Here is a 17,519-nt window from a genome sequence, read left to right as displayed (position 1 = left end):
TAAAATATTTTTGCTACCTGAAGTAGATCAACGTGTGAGACATGAATTTGAATGGCTAAAATCATGTTGTAGACTACCATCAATTAAAAAGCAGTACTTTGAGGAAGAGATAACTTCAGAAAGCAATTTATGATGACAGTGCCCATGCTTTTGGTTTGTATTACACTGTGTTTGGCAGAAAAAATGGCTTCCATGTTACATTGTATGGCAAAAAGGACTTTGCAGATACAATTAAGTTAGGGGTCTTGAAATGGGGAGATTATCCTGGGTTATATAGCATATGATAGGAGGATCAGAGTCAGAGAAAGACTGGAAAATGCTATACTGGTTGACTTTGAACACAAAGGAAAGAACCACAAGCCATGGAATGCAGGTGGTTTCTAGAAACGAAAAAGGCAAGGGAATGGATTCTCCCTGAGAGCCTCCAAAGGAAAAAAAAAAAAAAAAAGTAGGCCTGCTAACACCTTGACTTAGCCCAGTAAAACCGAGTTCATATTTGTGACTTCCAGAACTATGAGATAACAAATGTGCTGTTTTTAAAGCACTAAGTTTGTGGTAATTTGTATATATCAATACATACCAAAGCTCAACAACATATGGCATAATTGCCAAGATGGCAAAATGAACACATTATTTCTAAACAAAGAACAGTTGCGTGCCACAAGAACTCTTCTCTCACTGCAGGCAGAAAAGGTACAACCTAATGTCTTGCCTGAAGAGTTGTGAGTCGGTAGGCATTGCAAAGGATTCAGTATAAAAGTATATGTACATTTAGCACTTCCTTTTCCTGCCTTGACCAGCCAGAGGGATAGAAGTTGGAACACTGGCACCACCCATGAAGAGTACTGACAGAATTACAGCAAAAAATTTTACTGATGATAGGAAAACAGTAGTATTTGAGCTTTCCCCTTTTAATATTCCAGATTTTAATCCTGACTTCGTATAATTGTCCTCATATTTGATGGTCTTAGGGTAAACCCAAATTTTCCTTGAGGTGGACTTTGCTTAGCTTTGAAGCTCAAACCCAAGACGTCTTAGATGTTTTTCAACTGCTACAGTTAACACAAAATTACAGTTAAAAATCATATTAAAAAGTAGAGGGGGAGAATTGGGAAGATGGCGGGGGGAATCGGGAAGATGGCGGAAGAGTAAGACACGGAGATCACCTTCCTCCCCACAGATACACCAGAAATACATCTACACGAGGAACAACTCCTACAGAACACCTACTGAACGCTGGCAGAAGACCTCAGACTTCCCAAAAGACAAGAAACTCTCCACGTACCTGGGTAGGGCAAAACAAAAAAGAATAAACAGAGACAAAAGGATAGGGACGGGACCTGCACCAGTAGGAGGGAGCTGTGAAGGAAGAACAGTTTCCACACACTAGGAAGCCCCTTCGCGGGCAGAGACTGCGGGTGGTGGAGGGGGAAAGCTTCGGGGCGGAAACTCCGGAAGAGAGCACATCAACAGGGGTGCGGAGGGCAAAGCGGAGAGATTCCCGCACAGAGGATTGGTGCCGACCAGCACTCACCAGCCCGAGAGGTTTGTCTGCTCACCCGCTGGGGCGGGCACGGCTGGCAGCTGATGCTCGGGCTTCGGTAGGAGTGCAGGGAGAGGACTGGGGTTGGCGGCATGAACACAGCCTGCAGGGCGTCACTGCACCACGGCTAGCCGGGAGGGAGTCCGGGGAAAACTGTGGACCTGCCGAAGAGGCAAGAGACTTTTTCTTGCCTCTTTATTTCCTGGTGCACGAGGAGAGGGGATTAAGAGTGCTGCTTAAAGGAGCTCTAGAGACGGGCGCGAGCCGCGGCTAACAGGGCGGACCACAGAGACGGGCATGAGATGCTAAGGCGGCTGCTGCCACCAACAAGAAGCCTGTGTGCGAGCACAGGTCACTATCCACACCTCCCTTCATGGGAGCCTGTGCAGCCCGCCACTGCCAGGGTCCTGGGATCCAGGGAAAACTTCCCGAGGAGAACGCATGGCAAGCCTCAGGCTGGTGCAACGTCCTGCCGGTCTTTGCCGCCGCAGGCTCGCCCCGCATTTGCACCCCTACCTCCCCCCCGCCTGAGAGAACCTGAGTCCCTGAAGCAGCTGCTCCTTTAACCCCGTCCTGTCTGAGCGAAGAACAGACGCCCTCCGGCGACCTACACACAGAGGCAGGGCCAAATCCAAAGCTGAGCCCCGGGAGCTGTGCGAACAAAGAAGAGAAAGGGAAGTCTCTCCCAGCAGCCTCAGAAGCAGCGGATTAAAGCTCCACAATCAACTTGATGTACACTGCATCTGTGGAATACCTGAATAGACAACTAATCATCCCAAATTGAGGAGGTGGACTTTGATAGCAAGATTTATTATTTTTTCCCCTTTACCTCTTTTTGTGTGTATGTGTATGCTTCTGTGTGAGATTTTGTCTGTATAGCTTTGCTTTCACCATTTGTCCTAGGTTTCTATCCATCCGTTTTTTTATTCAGAGCCGTGTGCATAAAAGGCTCTTGGTGCTGCAGCCAGGAGTCAGTGCTGCACCTCTGAGGTGGGAGAGCCAACTTCAGAACACTGGTCCACAAGTGACCTCCCAGCTCCAAATAATATCAAACGGCGAAAATCTCCCAGAGATCTACATCTCAACACCAACACCCAGCTTCACTCAATGACCAGCAAGCTACAGTGCTGGACACCCTATGCCAAACAACTAGCAAGACAGGAACACAAGCCCACCCATTAGCAGAGAGGCTGCCTAAAATCAGAATAAGTCCACAGACACCCCAAACACACCACCAGACGTGGACCTGCCCACCAGAAAGACAAGATCCAGCCTTATCCACCAGAACACAGACACTAGGCCCCTCCACCAGGAAGCCTACACAACCCACTGAACCAACTTTAGCCAATGGGGACAGACACCAAAAACAACAGGAACTACGAACCTGCAGCCTGCAAAAAGGAGACCCCAAACACAGTAAGATAAGCAAAAGGAGAAGACAGAAAAACACACAGCAGATGAAGGAGCAAGGTAAAAACCCACCAGACCTAACAAATGAAGAGGAAATAGCCAGTCTACCTGAAAAAGAATTCAGAATAATGATAGTAAGGATGATCCAAAATCTTGGAAATAGAATGGACAAAATGCAAGAATAAGTTAACAAGGACCTAGAAGAACTAAAGATGAAACTAACAACGATGAACAACACAATAAATGAAATTAAAAATACTCTAGATGGGATCAATAGCAGCATAACTGAGGCAGAAGAACGGATAAGTGACCGGGAAGGTAAAATAGTGGAAATAACTACTGCAGAGCAGAATAAAGAAAAAAGAATGAAAAGAACTGAGGACTATCTCAGAGACCTCTGGGACAACATTAAATGCACCAACATTCGAATTATAGGGGTTCCAGAAGAAGAAGAGAAAAAGAAAGGGACTGAGAAAATATTTGAAGAGATTATAGTTGAAAACTTCTCTAATATGGGAAAGGAAATATTTAGTCAAGTCCAGGAAGCACAGAGAGTCCCATACAGGATAAATCCAAGGAAAAACACGCCAAGACACATATTAATCAAACTGTCAAAAATTAGATACAAGGAAAACATATTAAAAGCAGCAAGGGAAAAACAACAAATAACACACAAGGGAATCCACATAAGGTTAACAGCTGATTTTTCAGCAGAAACTCTGAAAGCCAGAAGGGACTGGCAGGACATACTTAAAGTGATGAAGGAGAAAAACCTACAACCAAGATTACCCTACCCAGCAAGGATCTCATTCAGATATGATGGAGAAATTAAAACCTTTACAGACAAGCAAAAGCTGAGAGAGTTCAGCACCATCAAACCAGCTTTACAACAAATGTTAAAGGATCTTCTCTAGGGAAGAAACACAAGAGAAGAAAAGACTTACAATAACAAACCCAAAACAATTAAGAAAATGGGAATAGGAACAGGCATATCCATAATTACCTTAAGTGTAAATAGATTAAATGCTCCCACCAAAAAACACAGATTGGCTGAATGGATACCAAAACAAGACCCTTATATATGCTGTCTACAAGAGACCCACTTCAGACCTAGAGACACATACAGACTGAAAGTGAGGGGATGGAAAAAGATATTCCAAGCAAATGGAAACCAAAAGTAACCTGGAGTAGCAATTCTCATATCAGACAAAATAGACGTTAAAATAAAGACTACTACAAGAGACAAAGAAGGTCACTACATAATGATAAAGGGATCGATCCAAGAAGAAGATGTAACAATTGTAAATATTTATACACCCAACATAAGAGCACCTCAATACATAAGGCAAATACTAACAGCCATAAAAGGGGAAATTGACAGTAACACATTCATAGTAGGGGACTTTAACACCCCACTTTCACCAATGGACAGATCATCCAAAATGAAAATGAATAAGGAAACACAAGCTTTAAATGATACATTAAACAAGATGGACCTAATTGATATTTATAGGACATTCCATCCAAAAACAACAGAAAACACATTTTTCTCAAGTGGAACATTCTCCAGGATACATCATATCTTGGGTCACAAGTCAAGCCTTGGTAAATTTAAGAAAATTGAAATTGTTTCAAGTATCTTTTACGACCGCAATGCTATGAGGCTAGATATCAATTACAGGAAAAATCTGTAAAAAATACAAACACGTGGAGGCTAAACAATACACTACTTCATAACCAAGTGATCACTGAAGAAATCAAAGAGGAAATCAAAAAATACCTAGAAATAAATGACAATGGAGACACGACGACCCAAAACCTACGGGATGCAGCAAAAGCAGTTCTAAGAGGGAAGTTTATAGCAATACAATCCTACCTCAAGAAACAGGAAACATCTTGAATAAACAACCTAATCTTGCACGTAAAGCAGTTAGAGAAAGAAGAACAAAAAACCCCCAAAATTAGCAGAAGGAAAGAAATCATAAAGATCAAATCAGAAATAAATGAAAGAGAAATGAAGGAAACGACAGCAAAGATCAATAAAACTAAAAGGTGGATCTTTTAGAAGATAAACAAAATTGACAAACTATTAGCCAGACTCCTCAAGGAAAAAAAGGAGAAGACAGAAATCAACAGAATTAGAAAAGAAAAAGGAGAACAACTGACACTACAGAAATACAAAAGATCATGAGAGATTACTACAAGCAACTCTATGCTAATAAAATGGACAACCTGGAAGAAATGGACAAATTCTTAGAAATGCACAACGTGCGAAGACTGAATCAGGAAGAAATAGAAAATATGAACAGACTAATCACAAGCACTGAAATTGAAACTGTGATTAAAAACCTTCCAACAAACAAAATCCCAGGACCAGATGGCTTCGCAGGCGAATTCTATCAAACATTTAGAGAAGAGCTAACACCTACCCTTCTCAAACTCTTGCAAAATATAGCAGAGGGAGGAACACTCCCAAACTCATTCTACAAGGCACCACCACCCTGATACCAAAACCAGACAAGGATGTCACAAAGAAAGAAAACTACAGGTCAATATCACTGATGAACATAGATGCAAAAATCCTCAACAAAATACTAGCAAACAATCCAACAGCACATTAAAAGGATCATACACCATGATCAAGTGGGGTTTATTCCACGAATGCAAGGATTCTTCAATATACACAAATCAATCAACATGATACACCATATTAACAAATTGAAGGAGAAAAACCATATCATCATCTAAACAGATGCAGAGAAAGCTTTTGACAAAATTCAACACCCATTTATGATAAAAATCCTGCAAAAAGTAGGCATAGAGGGAACTTACCTCAACGTAATAAAGGCCATATTAGACAAACCCACAGTCAACATCATCCTCAATGGTGAAAAACTGGAAGCATTTCCACTAAGATCAGGAACAAGACAAGGTTGTCCACTCTCACCACTCTTATTCAACATAGCTTTGGAAGTTTTAGGCACAGGAATCGGAGAAGAAAAGGAAATAAAAGGAATCCAAATCGGAAAAGCAGAAGTAAAGCTGTCACTGTTTGCAGATGACATGATACTATACATAGAGAATCCTAAAGATGCTACCAGAAAACTACTAGAGCTAATCAATGAATTTGGTAAAGTAGCAGGATACAAAATTAATGCACAGAAATCTCTTGCATTCCTATACACTAATGATGAAAAATCTGAAAGTGAAATCAAGAAAACATTCCCATTTACCACTGCAACAAAAAGAATAAAATATCTAGGAATAAACCTACCTAAGGAGACAAAAGACCTGTATGCAGATAATTATAGGACACTGATGAAAGAAATTAAAGATGATACAAATAGATGGAGAGATATACCATGTTCTTGGATTGGAAGAACCAACATTGTGAAAGTGACTCTACTACCCAAAGCAATTTACAGATTCAATACAATCCCTATCAAACTACCACTGGCATTTTTCACAGAACTAGAACAAAATGTTCACAATTTGTATGGAAACACAAAAGACCCTGAATAGCCAAGGCAATGCTGAGAACGAAAAATGGAGCTGGAGGAATAAGGCTCCCTAACTTCAGACTATACTACAAAGCTACAGTAATTAAGACAGTATGGTACTGGAACAAAAACAAAAATATAGATCAATGGAACTGGATAGAAAGCCCAGAGATAAACCCACACACATATGTTCACCTTATCTTTGATAAAGGAGGCAAGAATGTACAGTGGAGAAAGGACAGCCTCTTCAGTAAGTGGTGCTGGGAAAACTGGACTGGGACATGTAAAAGTATGAGATTAGACCACTCCGTAACACCATACACAAAAATAAGCTCAAAGTGGATTAAAGACCTAAATGTAAGGCCAGAAACTATCAAACTCTTAGAGGAAAACATAGGCAGAACACTCTATGACATAAATCACAGCAAGATCCTTTTTGACCCACCTCCTAGAGAAATGGAAATAAAAACAAAAATAAACAAACAGGACCTAATGAAACTTCAAGGCTTTTGCACAGCAAAGGAAACCATAAACAAGACCAAAAGACAACCCTCAGAATGCGAGAAAATATTTGCAAATGAAGCAACTGACACAGGATTAATCTCCAAAATTTATAAGCAGCTCATGCAGCTCAATAACAAAAAAACAAACAACGCAATCCAAAAATGGGCAGACGACCTAAGTAGACATTTCTCCAAAGAAGATATACAGACTGCCAACAAACAGATGAAAGAATGCTCATCATCGTTAATCATTAGAGAAGTGCAAATCAAAACTACAATGAGATATCATCTCACACCAGTCAGAATGGCCATCATCTAGAAAGAATAAAAAATCTAGAAAGAATAAATGCTGGAGAGGGTGTGGAGAAAAGGAAACACTCTTGCACTGCTGGTGGGAATGTGAATTGGTACAGCCAGTATGGATAACAGTATGGAGGTTCCTTAAAAAACTACAAATAGAACTACCATACGACCCAGCAATCCCACTACTGGGCATATACCCTGAGAAAACCATAATTCAAAAAGAGTCATGTACCAAAATGTTCACTGCAGCTCTATTTACAATAGCCAGGAGATGGAAACAACCTAAGTGTCCGTCATCGGATGAATGGATAAAGAAGATGTGGCACATATATACAATGGAATATTACTCAGCCATAAAAAGAAATGAAATTGAGCTATTTGTAATGAGGTGGATGGACCTAGAGTCTGTCATACAGAGTGAAGTAAGTCAGAAAGCGAAAGACAAATACTGTATGCTAACACATATATATGGAATTTAAGAAAAAAAAATGTCATGAAGAACCTAGGGGTAAGACAGGAATAAAGACACAGACCTACTAGTGAATGGACTTGAGGACATGGGGTGGGGGAAGGGTAAGCTGGGACAAAGTGAGAGAGTGGCATGGACATATATACACTACCAAACGTAAGGTAGATAGCTAGTGGGAAGCAGCTGCATAGCACAGGGAGATCAGCTCGGTGCTTTGTGATCACCTAGATGGGTGGGATAGGGAGCGTGGGAGGGAGGGAGATGCAAGAGGGAAGAGATATGGGAACATATGTATATACATAACTGATTCACTTTGTTATAAAGCAGAAACTAACACACCATTGTAAAGCAATTATACTCCAATAAAGATGTTAAAAAAAAAAAAAAAGATAGCTAGTGGGAAGCAGCCGCATAGCACAGTTAGATCAGCCCGGTGCTTTGTGACCACCTGGATGGGTGAACTAGGGAGGGTGGGAGGGAGGGAGACAGAAGAGGGAGGAGATATGGGAACATATGTATATGTATAACTGATTCACTTCATTATAAAGCAGAAACTAACACATCATTGTAAAGCAATTATACTCCAATAAAGTGGTAAAAAAAAAGAAAAAGTTGAGGAAGAATTCATGTGAAATCTCAATAAAATTGTCTTGTGAAAAAAGACCACTTTCTTGACAAGTTACTGAATATTATGCAACTCCTCTGCAATGAACATTCAGATCTGTTTTTTTTGTATATATCCATGAACTTCACACTACACTGCAAGGAAATAAAAAGACCCAGAGAGAGTAAACAAAATAGACATAAAAAGAGAAGCTTATACTCACAGAAATAAAAACATAAATCAACAGAGAATCAGAATGAATTACAAATATGTCAATCTCTACTAACAACCAAGAATCCACTATGGAAGAAAAAATCAGCACATCCCCAACACACACATAAAATACTTTACGTACCTACTAAGGACATAGAGTTTTTTAAAAGAAGGATAATGAGGTTTCTTCAGAATAAAAATAATGTTAAAATAAATCAAGATTGTTCACTTCATGCTCAGAAACATAATTATCATTTTAAAAAGACACTGGAAAGTTTGTTAACCTTGTAAAAAGTGACCTGCTTTGAAATTATTCTTATACTCAAGTTCTCTTCACAACTCCATCCACATAATTATCAAATCCTAAGCTAAGAGTGACCTCAAGAGGTCATCTGATTCATTCCCCAGCTACTCTCAAATAGTCTCAGATAAAACGCTATGTGGTGATTTAGAAAAGAAAACACTTCAAAGTTGAATATACAACAACCATTCCAAGAATTTGTATGTTTCTTACTGTCTCTATTGGTTATTTTAAAATATTAAAATCCTCCAGGTACTTATTTTAGGTATATATCCAGGTTTTAAAAAACAACCTTACAATAGGTACTAGATGGCTTACCAGCAAAAATACTGCATATATAGTGGTTATCATGGAGTTCACATATGTTGATGTATATCTATATCTATCGTTTTAAACTGATAGTCATTTAAGTTCAAACACATTCTAAAAGATCTATATTTTTTAATTTCCCCTTCATGCTTTCTATTTTTGATGTCATATTTTACATCTTTATGCCTATCCCTTACCTGTTCATTGATCCACTGCCTTTACTTGCCTTTAACAGTGAGGTTTTTCCCTTCCTGTATTTTCTTATTTCTTGTTTTGGTCCTTTCTTTTTCACTTGAAGAAGACCCCTTAACATTTTTTGTAAGGTCACTTTAGTACTGATGAACTCTTTAGTTTTTTCCTTTTAGCAATTTAAATATATCATGCCACTCCCTTTTGGCCTGCAAAGTTTCTGCTGAAAAACCAGCAGATAGCCTTATGGAAATTCCCTTGTCGTAACTGTTTTTTGTTGTTGACTTTAAAATTCTCTCTTTACCTTTATTTTTTCCCATTTTAGTTATTATATGTCTTGGTGTGGTTCTCTTTGGGTTCATCTTCTTTGGGACTCTCTGTGCTTCCTATACCTGGATATCTATTTCCTTCTTCAGGTTCAGGAAGTTTTCAGCCAAAATTTCATCAAATACATTTTCTATCCCTTTCTCTCTCTCTTCTCTTTCTGTGATCCCTACAATGCAAATTTAGAATGCCTGATGTTGTCCCAGAGGTCCCTTAAGCTAGGCTCATTTAAAAAATTTTTTTATTTTCCCTGTTCTGATTGGGTGATTTTCACTATATTCCAGGTTGCTTATGCATTCTTCTATATCACCTAATCTGTGGCTAATTCCTTCTAGTGTATTTTTCATTTCAGTTATTACATTCTTCAGCTCTGATTGGTACTTTTTTATATTTTCTAGTTCTTTGTTCAAATTCCCACTCTGTTCATTTATTTTTTTCCCCAACTTGAGTTAGCATTCTTATTACTATTGCTCTGAACTCCTTATCAGGTAAATTATTTATCTCTGTTTCAGTAGGGTTTTATTCATTTTTCTTTTCTTGTTTTTTCATTTGAAACATATTCCTTTGTCTGCATGACAGTAGGTGAAAGAGTTACCTATCCCGGTCTTGAAGGTATGTCCTTGTGTGGGAGCATCCCAATGCAGTGTGTGTGTGCACAGTGGTTCCAGTGGGAGCTCAATCTGAAGTAAGCCCAGGGTGCCCTGACAGCCACTGCCTTGGTGGGAGGTAGAGCCAGAGCCATGTTTGAGCTGGGGCTTCTCCTATGCTCAATGGCAGTCACTGCCCTACTGGGGGTGGGATCCAGGCTCAAGAGCTGAAGCAGGAGCCCTGAGGGACCTGCACTTCTCCCAGGTGTGATGGCAGTCTCTACCTTAATTGTGAGCATGGTCAGGGACTGAGGGCTTGGGGCTGCACTTTGAAGTGATTCCACTTTTTTCTTGATGCGTGTACTTTGGTAAGAGGCTAGATCAGGGCTGGAGGAGTTGGAGCCACACAACTGAGCTGGTTCCACTCTTTCCCAAGTGTGTGCACCGACATGCACACAAGAAATGGCAGTCTCCACCCTGGGGCTGATTCCTCTCCCTCCCAAGTATGTTGCTCCCATCCTAATCAGAGGCAGGGCCAGGGTTCAACCAAGCCCTGTTCCCTCCAAGTGTGTGCACTCTTGTTGGCAATTGCAGCCTTGACCTTAGCAGGGAGCAACAGCAGAGCAGTAGGGGCTAGAGTAGGAGTCCAGTGCAAACCTGGGGGCACACTGGGGTGGTCTTGGCAAGCCAGCCAGAGCACCATGAAGATTTCAATCTGCTGCCTCCACCCTGGGACTGTGAGCAAGTCTGTGTGCAAGCTCCTAAGAGCAGAGTTTCCATTTATTACAGCACTCAGGTAAGCCCCACTGGTTTTCTAACCCAGACAGGCTCATCTTCCTCTTGCTGGACCACAGGGATGGAATGCCTAATGTGTGGATTGAATGCTCCACTCCCCAAGGAAGATCCTGAACATGTGATTTTCTCTCCTCTCTAGGTCACTCTCTAGGGGTGTCAGTCCCAATTAGATCGCTTCTCCTCCCCTCCTATCAAACTCTGTGTGGTTCTTTCTTTACAGTCTAGGTTTCAGAAGAGCTGTTCTGCTAGTCTTTAGGGTCACCTTTAGGGAGACTTGCTTTATATGTAGTTGTAGTCTTGATGTGTTTGTGAGGGGAGGTGGGTTCAGCAACATGCTACTCCACCATTTTGATTCCACCCCTCCCCTAAAATATTTTCAACTGCCATTAAAATCATGTTCTAAAAGAATCAATGGCATTGGAAATTATGATATGAGAAGTGAAAAACTTAGGCACAAAAGATGTATGTACATTAGATACCTTTTTCTATAAGATCATGAATTAGACATTTGTGGGGGCGTTGTTTTGTTTTTTAATATATTGTCTGTCCCAATTCACCAGCAAGGGAAAAGAAAAAGACCACAGGCAAATTGTAAAATTATTTGTCTAGTTCTGTGAAAAATGCCATTGGTATTTTGATAGGGATTGCACTGAATCTATAGATTGCCTTGGGTGGTAGGGTCATTTTAACAAAATTGATTCTCCCAGTCCAAGAACACGGTATATCTTTCCATCTTTTTGTTTTATCTTCAATTTCTTGCATCAGTGCCTTATAGCTTTCAGAGTACAGCTCTTTTGCCATCTTAGTTAGATTTATTCCTAGGTATTTTATTCTTTTTGATGTGATGGTAAATGGGATTGTTTCCATAATTTCTCTTTCTGATAGTTCATCGTTAGTTTATAGAGATGCAACAGATTTCTGTACATTAATTTTGTATTCTGCAACTTTACTGAGTTCATTGATGAGATCTAGTAGTTTTCTGGTGGTGTGTTTAGGATTTTTCTATGTATAGTATCATGTCATCTGCAAACAGTGACAGTTTTACTTCTTCCTTTCCAATTTGAATTCTTTTAATTTCTTTTTCTTCTCTGACTGTTATGGCTTGGATTTCCAAAACTATGTTGAATAAAAGTGGTGACTTTGGACATTCTTGTCTTATTCCTGACCTTAGAGGAAATGCTTTCAGCTTTTCCCCATTGAGTATGATGTCAGCTGTGGGTTTGCCATATACAGCCATTATTATGTTGAGGTATGTTCCCTGTATGCCAGCTTTCTGGAGAGTTTTTATCATAAATGGATGTTGGATTTTATCAAAAGCTTTTTCTGCATCATATGGTTTTTATTCTTCATTTGTTAATGTGGTATGTCACAGTGATTTGTGAATACTGAAAAATCCTTGCATCCCTGGGTTAAATCTCACGTGATCATGGTGAATGATCTTTTTAATGTATTGTTGGATTCATTTTGATAGTATTTGTTGAGAATTTTTGCATCTATGTTCATCAGTGATAATGACCTGTAAGTTTCTTTTTTGTGATATCTTTGGTTTTGGTATCAGGGTGATGTTGGCTTCATAGAATCAGTTTGGAAGCATTCCTTCCTCTGTAATTTTTTGGAATAGTTTCAGAAGGATAAATGGTAGAATTCACCTGTGAAGCCATCTGGTTCTAGACTTTTGTTTGTTGGGAATTTTTAAATTACTGACTCAATTTCATTACTGGTAATTGGTCTGTTCATCTTTTCTATTTTTTCTTAGTTCAGTCTTGGGAGATTGTACCTTTGAAACACTCTGAATAGCCAAAACAATCTTGAGAAAGAAAAACAAATCTGGAGGAATCATGCTCCCTGACTTCAGATTATAATACAAAGCTACAGTCATTAAAACAGTATGATACTGGCATAAAAACAGACATATAGATCAAAGGAACAGAATAGACAGCCCAGAAATAAACCCACATACTTAATGGTAAATTAATCTATGACAAAGGGGGCAAGAATATACAATGAAGAAAAGACAGTCTTTTCAATAAGTAGTGCTGGAAAAACTGGACAGCTACATGTAAAAGAATGAAATTAGAACATTCTCTAATACCATACAAAAATAAAACTCAAAATGGATTAAAACCTAAATTTAAGACTGGATACTATAAAACTCCTACAGGAAAATACATGCAGAACACTGACTGACATGAATCACAGGAATATTTTTTTGGATCAGTCTCCTAGAGTAAATGAAATAAAAGCAAAAATAAACAAATAGGACCTAAGTAAATTTAACAGCTTTTGAACAGCAAAGAAAATCATCAACAAAATGAAAAGACAAACTCCTAAATGAGAGAAAATTTTTGCAAATGATATGACCAATAAGGGATTAATATCCAACATATATAAACAGCTCATACAACTCAGTATCAAGAAACCAAAACACCCAATTAAAAAAAAGACAGAAGAACTGAATAGATATTTTTCCAAAGAGGAAATGAAGATGGCTAACAGGCATATGAAAAGATGCTCAACATCGCTAATCATCAGGGAAATGCAAATCAAAACCTAAACCACAATGAAATGTCACCTCACACCGTCAGAGCAGCTATCATTAAAAAGAAAACAAATAACAAATGCTGGCAAGGATGTGAAGAAAAGGGAACCCTCCTACACTGTTGGTCGGAAAGTAAAATGGTGCAGCCACTGAGGAAAACAGTATGGAGGTTTCTCAGAAAACTACAAATAGAACTACCATATGACCCAGCAATTCCTCTCTTGAGTATATATATCAGAAAAAACCCCAAAACACTCATTTGAAAAGATATATGCACCCCAATGTTCATAGCAGCATTATTTACAATAGCCAAGATATGGAAGCAACCTAAGTGTCCATTAACAGATGAATGGATAAAGAAGATGTGGTGTATATATGTATATATGGAATACTACTCAGTCATAAAAAAGAACAATTTTTGCCATTTGCAGCAACATAGATGGACTTGGAAGGCATTATGCTAAGTGAAATAAGTCAGACAGAGAAAGAGAAAGACTATATGATATCACTTATATGTGGAATCTAAAGAATACAACAAACTAGTGAATAGAAGAAAAAAGAAGCAGACACACAGATACAGAGAACAAACTAGTGGTTACCAGTACCAATGGTGGGGGGCAATACAGGGGCGAGGAAGTTGGAGGTACAAACTACTGAGTGTAAGATAGGCTGAAGGATGTTTTGTACAACACGGGGAATATAGCCAATATTTTGTAATAACTGTAAATGGAAAGTAACCTTTAAAATTTGTATTACTTTTTTTTTAATTTTTAAAAAAGACAACAGACAATGGTTTTACTTTTGAATTAAAACTACCTCCAATAATACAATGAGATTTCAACCTTTGGCCTGGGATATAATAAATAAAATAGTGAATTCTATCAGTCACATGTATCAGGTCTGGCTTTCCAAAACAAAAAATGGGAGAGAAATATTCTAGTGACATCTGCTAGAGGAGGGGTCAGCAAAATTTTAAAAACTTAAAAAACAATCTTAAAAACCTATAATAAAATTGTAATTTAAATAAAATAATTTGGGCTTTGCAGATCATAAAATTTCTATTGCAACTCTCAACTCTATCCTTGTAGCATGAAAGCAGCCAAAAACAGTACCTCTGAAACTTAAAACCTTTGGCAGCAAAGGAAACCATAAACAAGATGAAAAGACGACCCTCAGAATGCATGAAAATATTTGCAAATGAAGCAATTCACAAAGGATTAATCCCAAAATTTATAAGCAACTCATGCAGCTCAATATCAAAAAAACAAAAAACCCAATCCAAAAATGGGCAAAAGACCTAGACATTTCTCCAAAGAAGATATACAGATTGCCAACAAACACATGAAAGAATGCTCAACATCACTAATCATTAGAGAAATGCAAATCAAAACTAAAATGAGGTATCATCTCACACCAGTCAGAATGGCCATCATCAAAAAATCTACAAACAATAAACGCTGGAGAGGGTGTGGAGAAAAGGGAACCCTCTTGCACTGTTGGTGGGAATGTAAATTGATACAGCCACTATGGAGAACAGTATGGTGCTTCCTTAAAAAACTAAAAGTAGAAATACCATACCACCCAGCAATCCCACTTCTTGGTATATACCCTGAGAAAACCATAATTCAAAAAGTGTCATGTACCACAATGTTCATTGCAACTCTATTTACAGTAACCAGGACATGGAAGCAACCTAAGTGTCCATCGAACGATGAATGGATAAAGAAGATGTGGCACATATATACAATGGAATATTACTCAGCCACAAAAAGAAACGAAATTGAGTTATTTGTAGTGAGGTGGATGGACCTAGAGTCTGTCCTACAGAGTGAAATAAGTCAGAAAGAGAAAAACAAATACCATATGCTAACACATATGTATGGAATCTAAAAAAAAAAAAAAAAAAAAAAGGTTATGAAGAACCTAGCAGCAGGACAGGAATATAGTCGTAGAGAATGGACTTGAGGACACGGGGGCGGGGTGGGGGAGGGTAAGCTGGGAAGAAGTGAGAGAGTGGCATGGACTTATATATACTACCAAATGTAAAATAGATAGCTAGTGGGAAGCAGCCACATAGCACAGGGAGATCAGCTCAGTGGTTTGTGACCACCTAGACGGGTGGGATAGGGAGGTTGGGAGGGAGACACAGAGGGAAGAGATATGGGGATATATGTATATGTATAGCTGATTCACTTTGTTATAAAGCAGAAACTAACACACTATTGTAAAGCAATTATACTCCAATAAAGATGTTAAGAAAAAAAAAAGGGATTTAGCTGTATTACTATAAAACTTCATTTACACAAACAGGCAGCAGGCTGGATTTAGCACACAGAGTGCAGTTCCCAACTCCTGCACTAGAATATTAGCTACATAAAGCCTTTGTTTTGTTCCATTATGTATAAAAAGCATGTAGAACAGTGCCTGGTAAATAGCAGGCACTCAATAAACATTCATATAATACTCTTTGAAAAGAAAAAGGAATCCCCAGTTCTATTATATATCTATTCCATTTAATGTGTATTTCTAGAAAAGAGGGAGGTCATTACAGAAGTACTCAACCTAAGGGTAACTTGTATCTAAAATCTGATCTGCAAATCAAGATTAAACTATGAAGCATGGTTAGTAAAGTCTCTAAAAGAATAATGTACCCATCATCTAACTTAACTACTGTTTTAAAGGACCATAACAGTAAACCTTTGTATAAGTAAAAAAAAAAAAAAAAAAAAAGAGAGAGAGTTCCATGTGCAAAATAGAGCCTTTAGGAAAATGTTTTTCTCATTATAATTTCAGTAACAAGAAGACATCTCTCCTCACTTGTCCCAGAGCCTGAGAATCCCATTAAGAGCAACTTTCATGGCAGAGTCTTATGGTTATCATAAACAATCATAGGGACTACAGTGGCAGAGCACCAAAAGATCAGGAATAAACATTCAAATAAGCAATTAAAGAAATAAGGATTTGCTAGACCAGGTAGGATGAAAATAATTTCTTCTTTATTTATGGAATTATATTTCCTTCACCTTTGATCACTCAGCCAAATGGTCTCTTTCTCAAATAAGATATGGAAATTACAAAGATCCTAAATAGTAGGGTTATTTCTTATATTAAAAAAAATAATACTTACAGACTTTCTGATATCTTTTGAAGAGAGATCAATTAATTTCTTGTTCATAGACCATTCTTCATCAGTTTCCATTATGGCTTTCTAAGAAACAGCCATTTGTCAATTAAAAAATAATGCACAAGTAAATACAAAGAGTTTAAAAGTAAAGTAATATGGTGAATTAATTATAAGGTTTAATATACATGTTAGGTTATTAGTTTGAATGACTTTAATTTCTGTTATTTAAAATTGGAATTTCTTGATTTCATACAAGTCTTATCTTTAGCCAAAATAATACTATTTTACTCATTCTTAACTCTTGTACTAACTTTAGCTCACCTTTACATGACAAAAACAATCCTTAGTAAGACCAAGCAACTTAATATTGAACGGAATTTGTGAACATAAAGTTCACAAATTCCTTACTCCATTCATAGACATCTACTCAAATAAATTCATTTTGTTTTATTGTTCTTCTTCCATATATAAGAACAGTAATTTATGTGCTTTCTGGCAACCAAATACTTGACCTATTTCTGGCCATAGAAAAAAGGAGTAAAAATGCATGGGAAAAAATACATAGACATGGAATTATAAGACTTTCTAAGCTAATCAATATGACTAGTATTTATGGTAAAGAAATATTTAATAGAAAGAAAAGCCATGGTGATAATTATAAAATAATCTCATTTTTATACATCATTACTAATGAAGTAAATTTTAAAGGTGAAATTAACATTCAAATAAGCATAGTTTAAATACATCAGGTATACTGCCTGCTCCCTATTTAAAAGACATGGATTGCTTGTGTTGACATTATAATG

At 38.0% G+C, this 17,519-nt stretch overlaps 1 protein-coding gene across 3 annotated transcripts in view; it reads right to left on the bottom strand.

Annotated features, from left to right (window-relative positions):
- CWF19L2 (CWF19 like cell cycle control factor 2) overlaps nucleotides 1-17,519 on the bottom strand; it is a 193,580-nt gene that overhangs the window by 7,778 nt on the left and 168,283 nt on the right. For all 3 annotated transcript variants that reach the window (XM_067750901.1, XM_067750903.1, XM_067750902.1), the window contains exon 16: nucleotides 16,717-16,797. In XM_067750901.1, coding sequence (XP_067607002.1) covers nucleotides 16,717-16,797 — 81 coding nt within the window. The remainder of the gene's footprint in view (nucleotides 1-16,716; nucleotides 16,798-17,519) is intronic.

This window comes from Pseudorca crassidens, chromosome 9 (genome assembly GCF_039906515.1).
Source record: "Pseudorca crassidens isolate mPseCra1 chromosome 9, mPseCra1.hap1, whole genome shotgun sequence".
In the NCBI taxonomy this organism is placed as follows: Eukaryota; Metazoa; Chordata; class Mammalia; order Artiodactyla; family Delphinidae; genus Pseudorca; species Pseudorca crassidens.
This window is presented reverse-complemented; position numbering and strand designations above follow the sequence as displayed.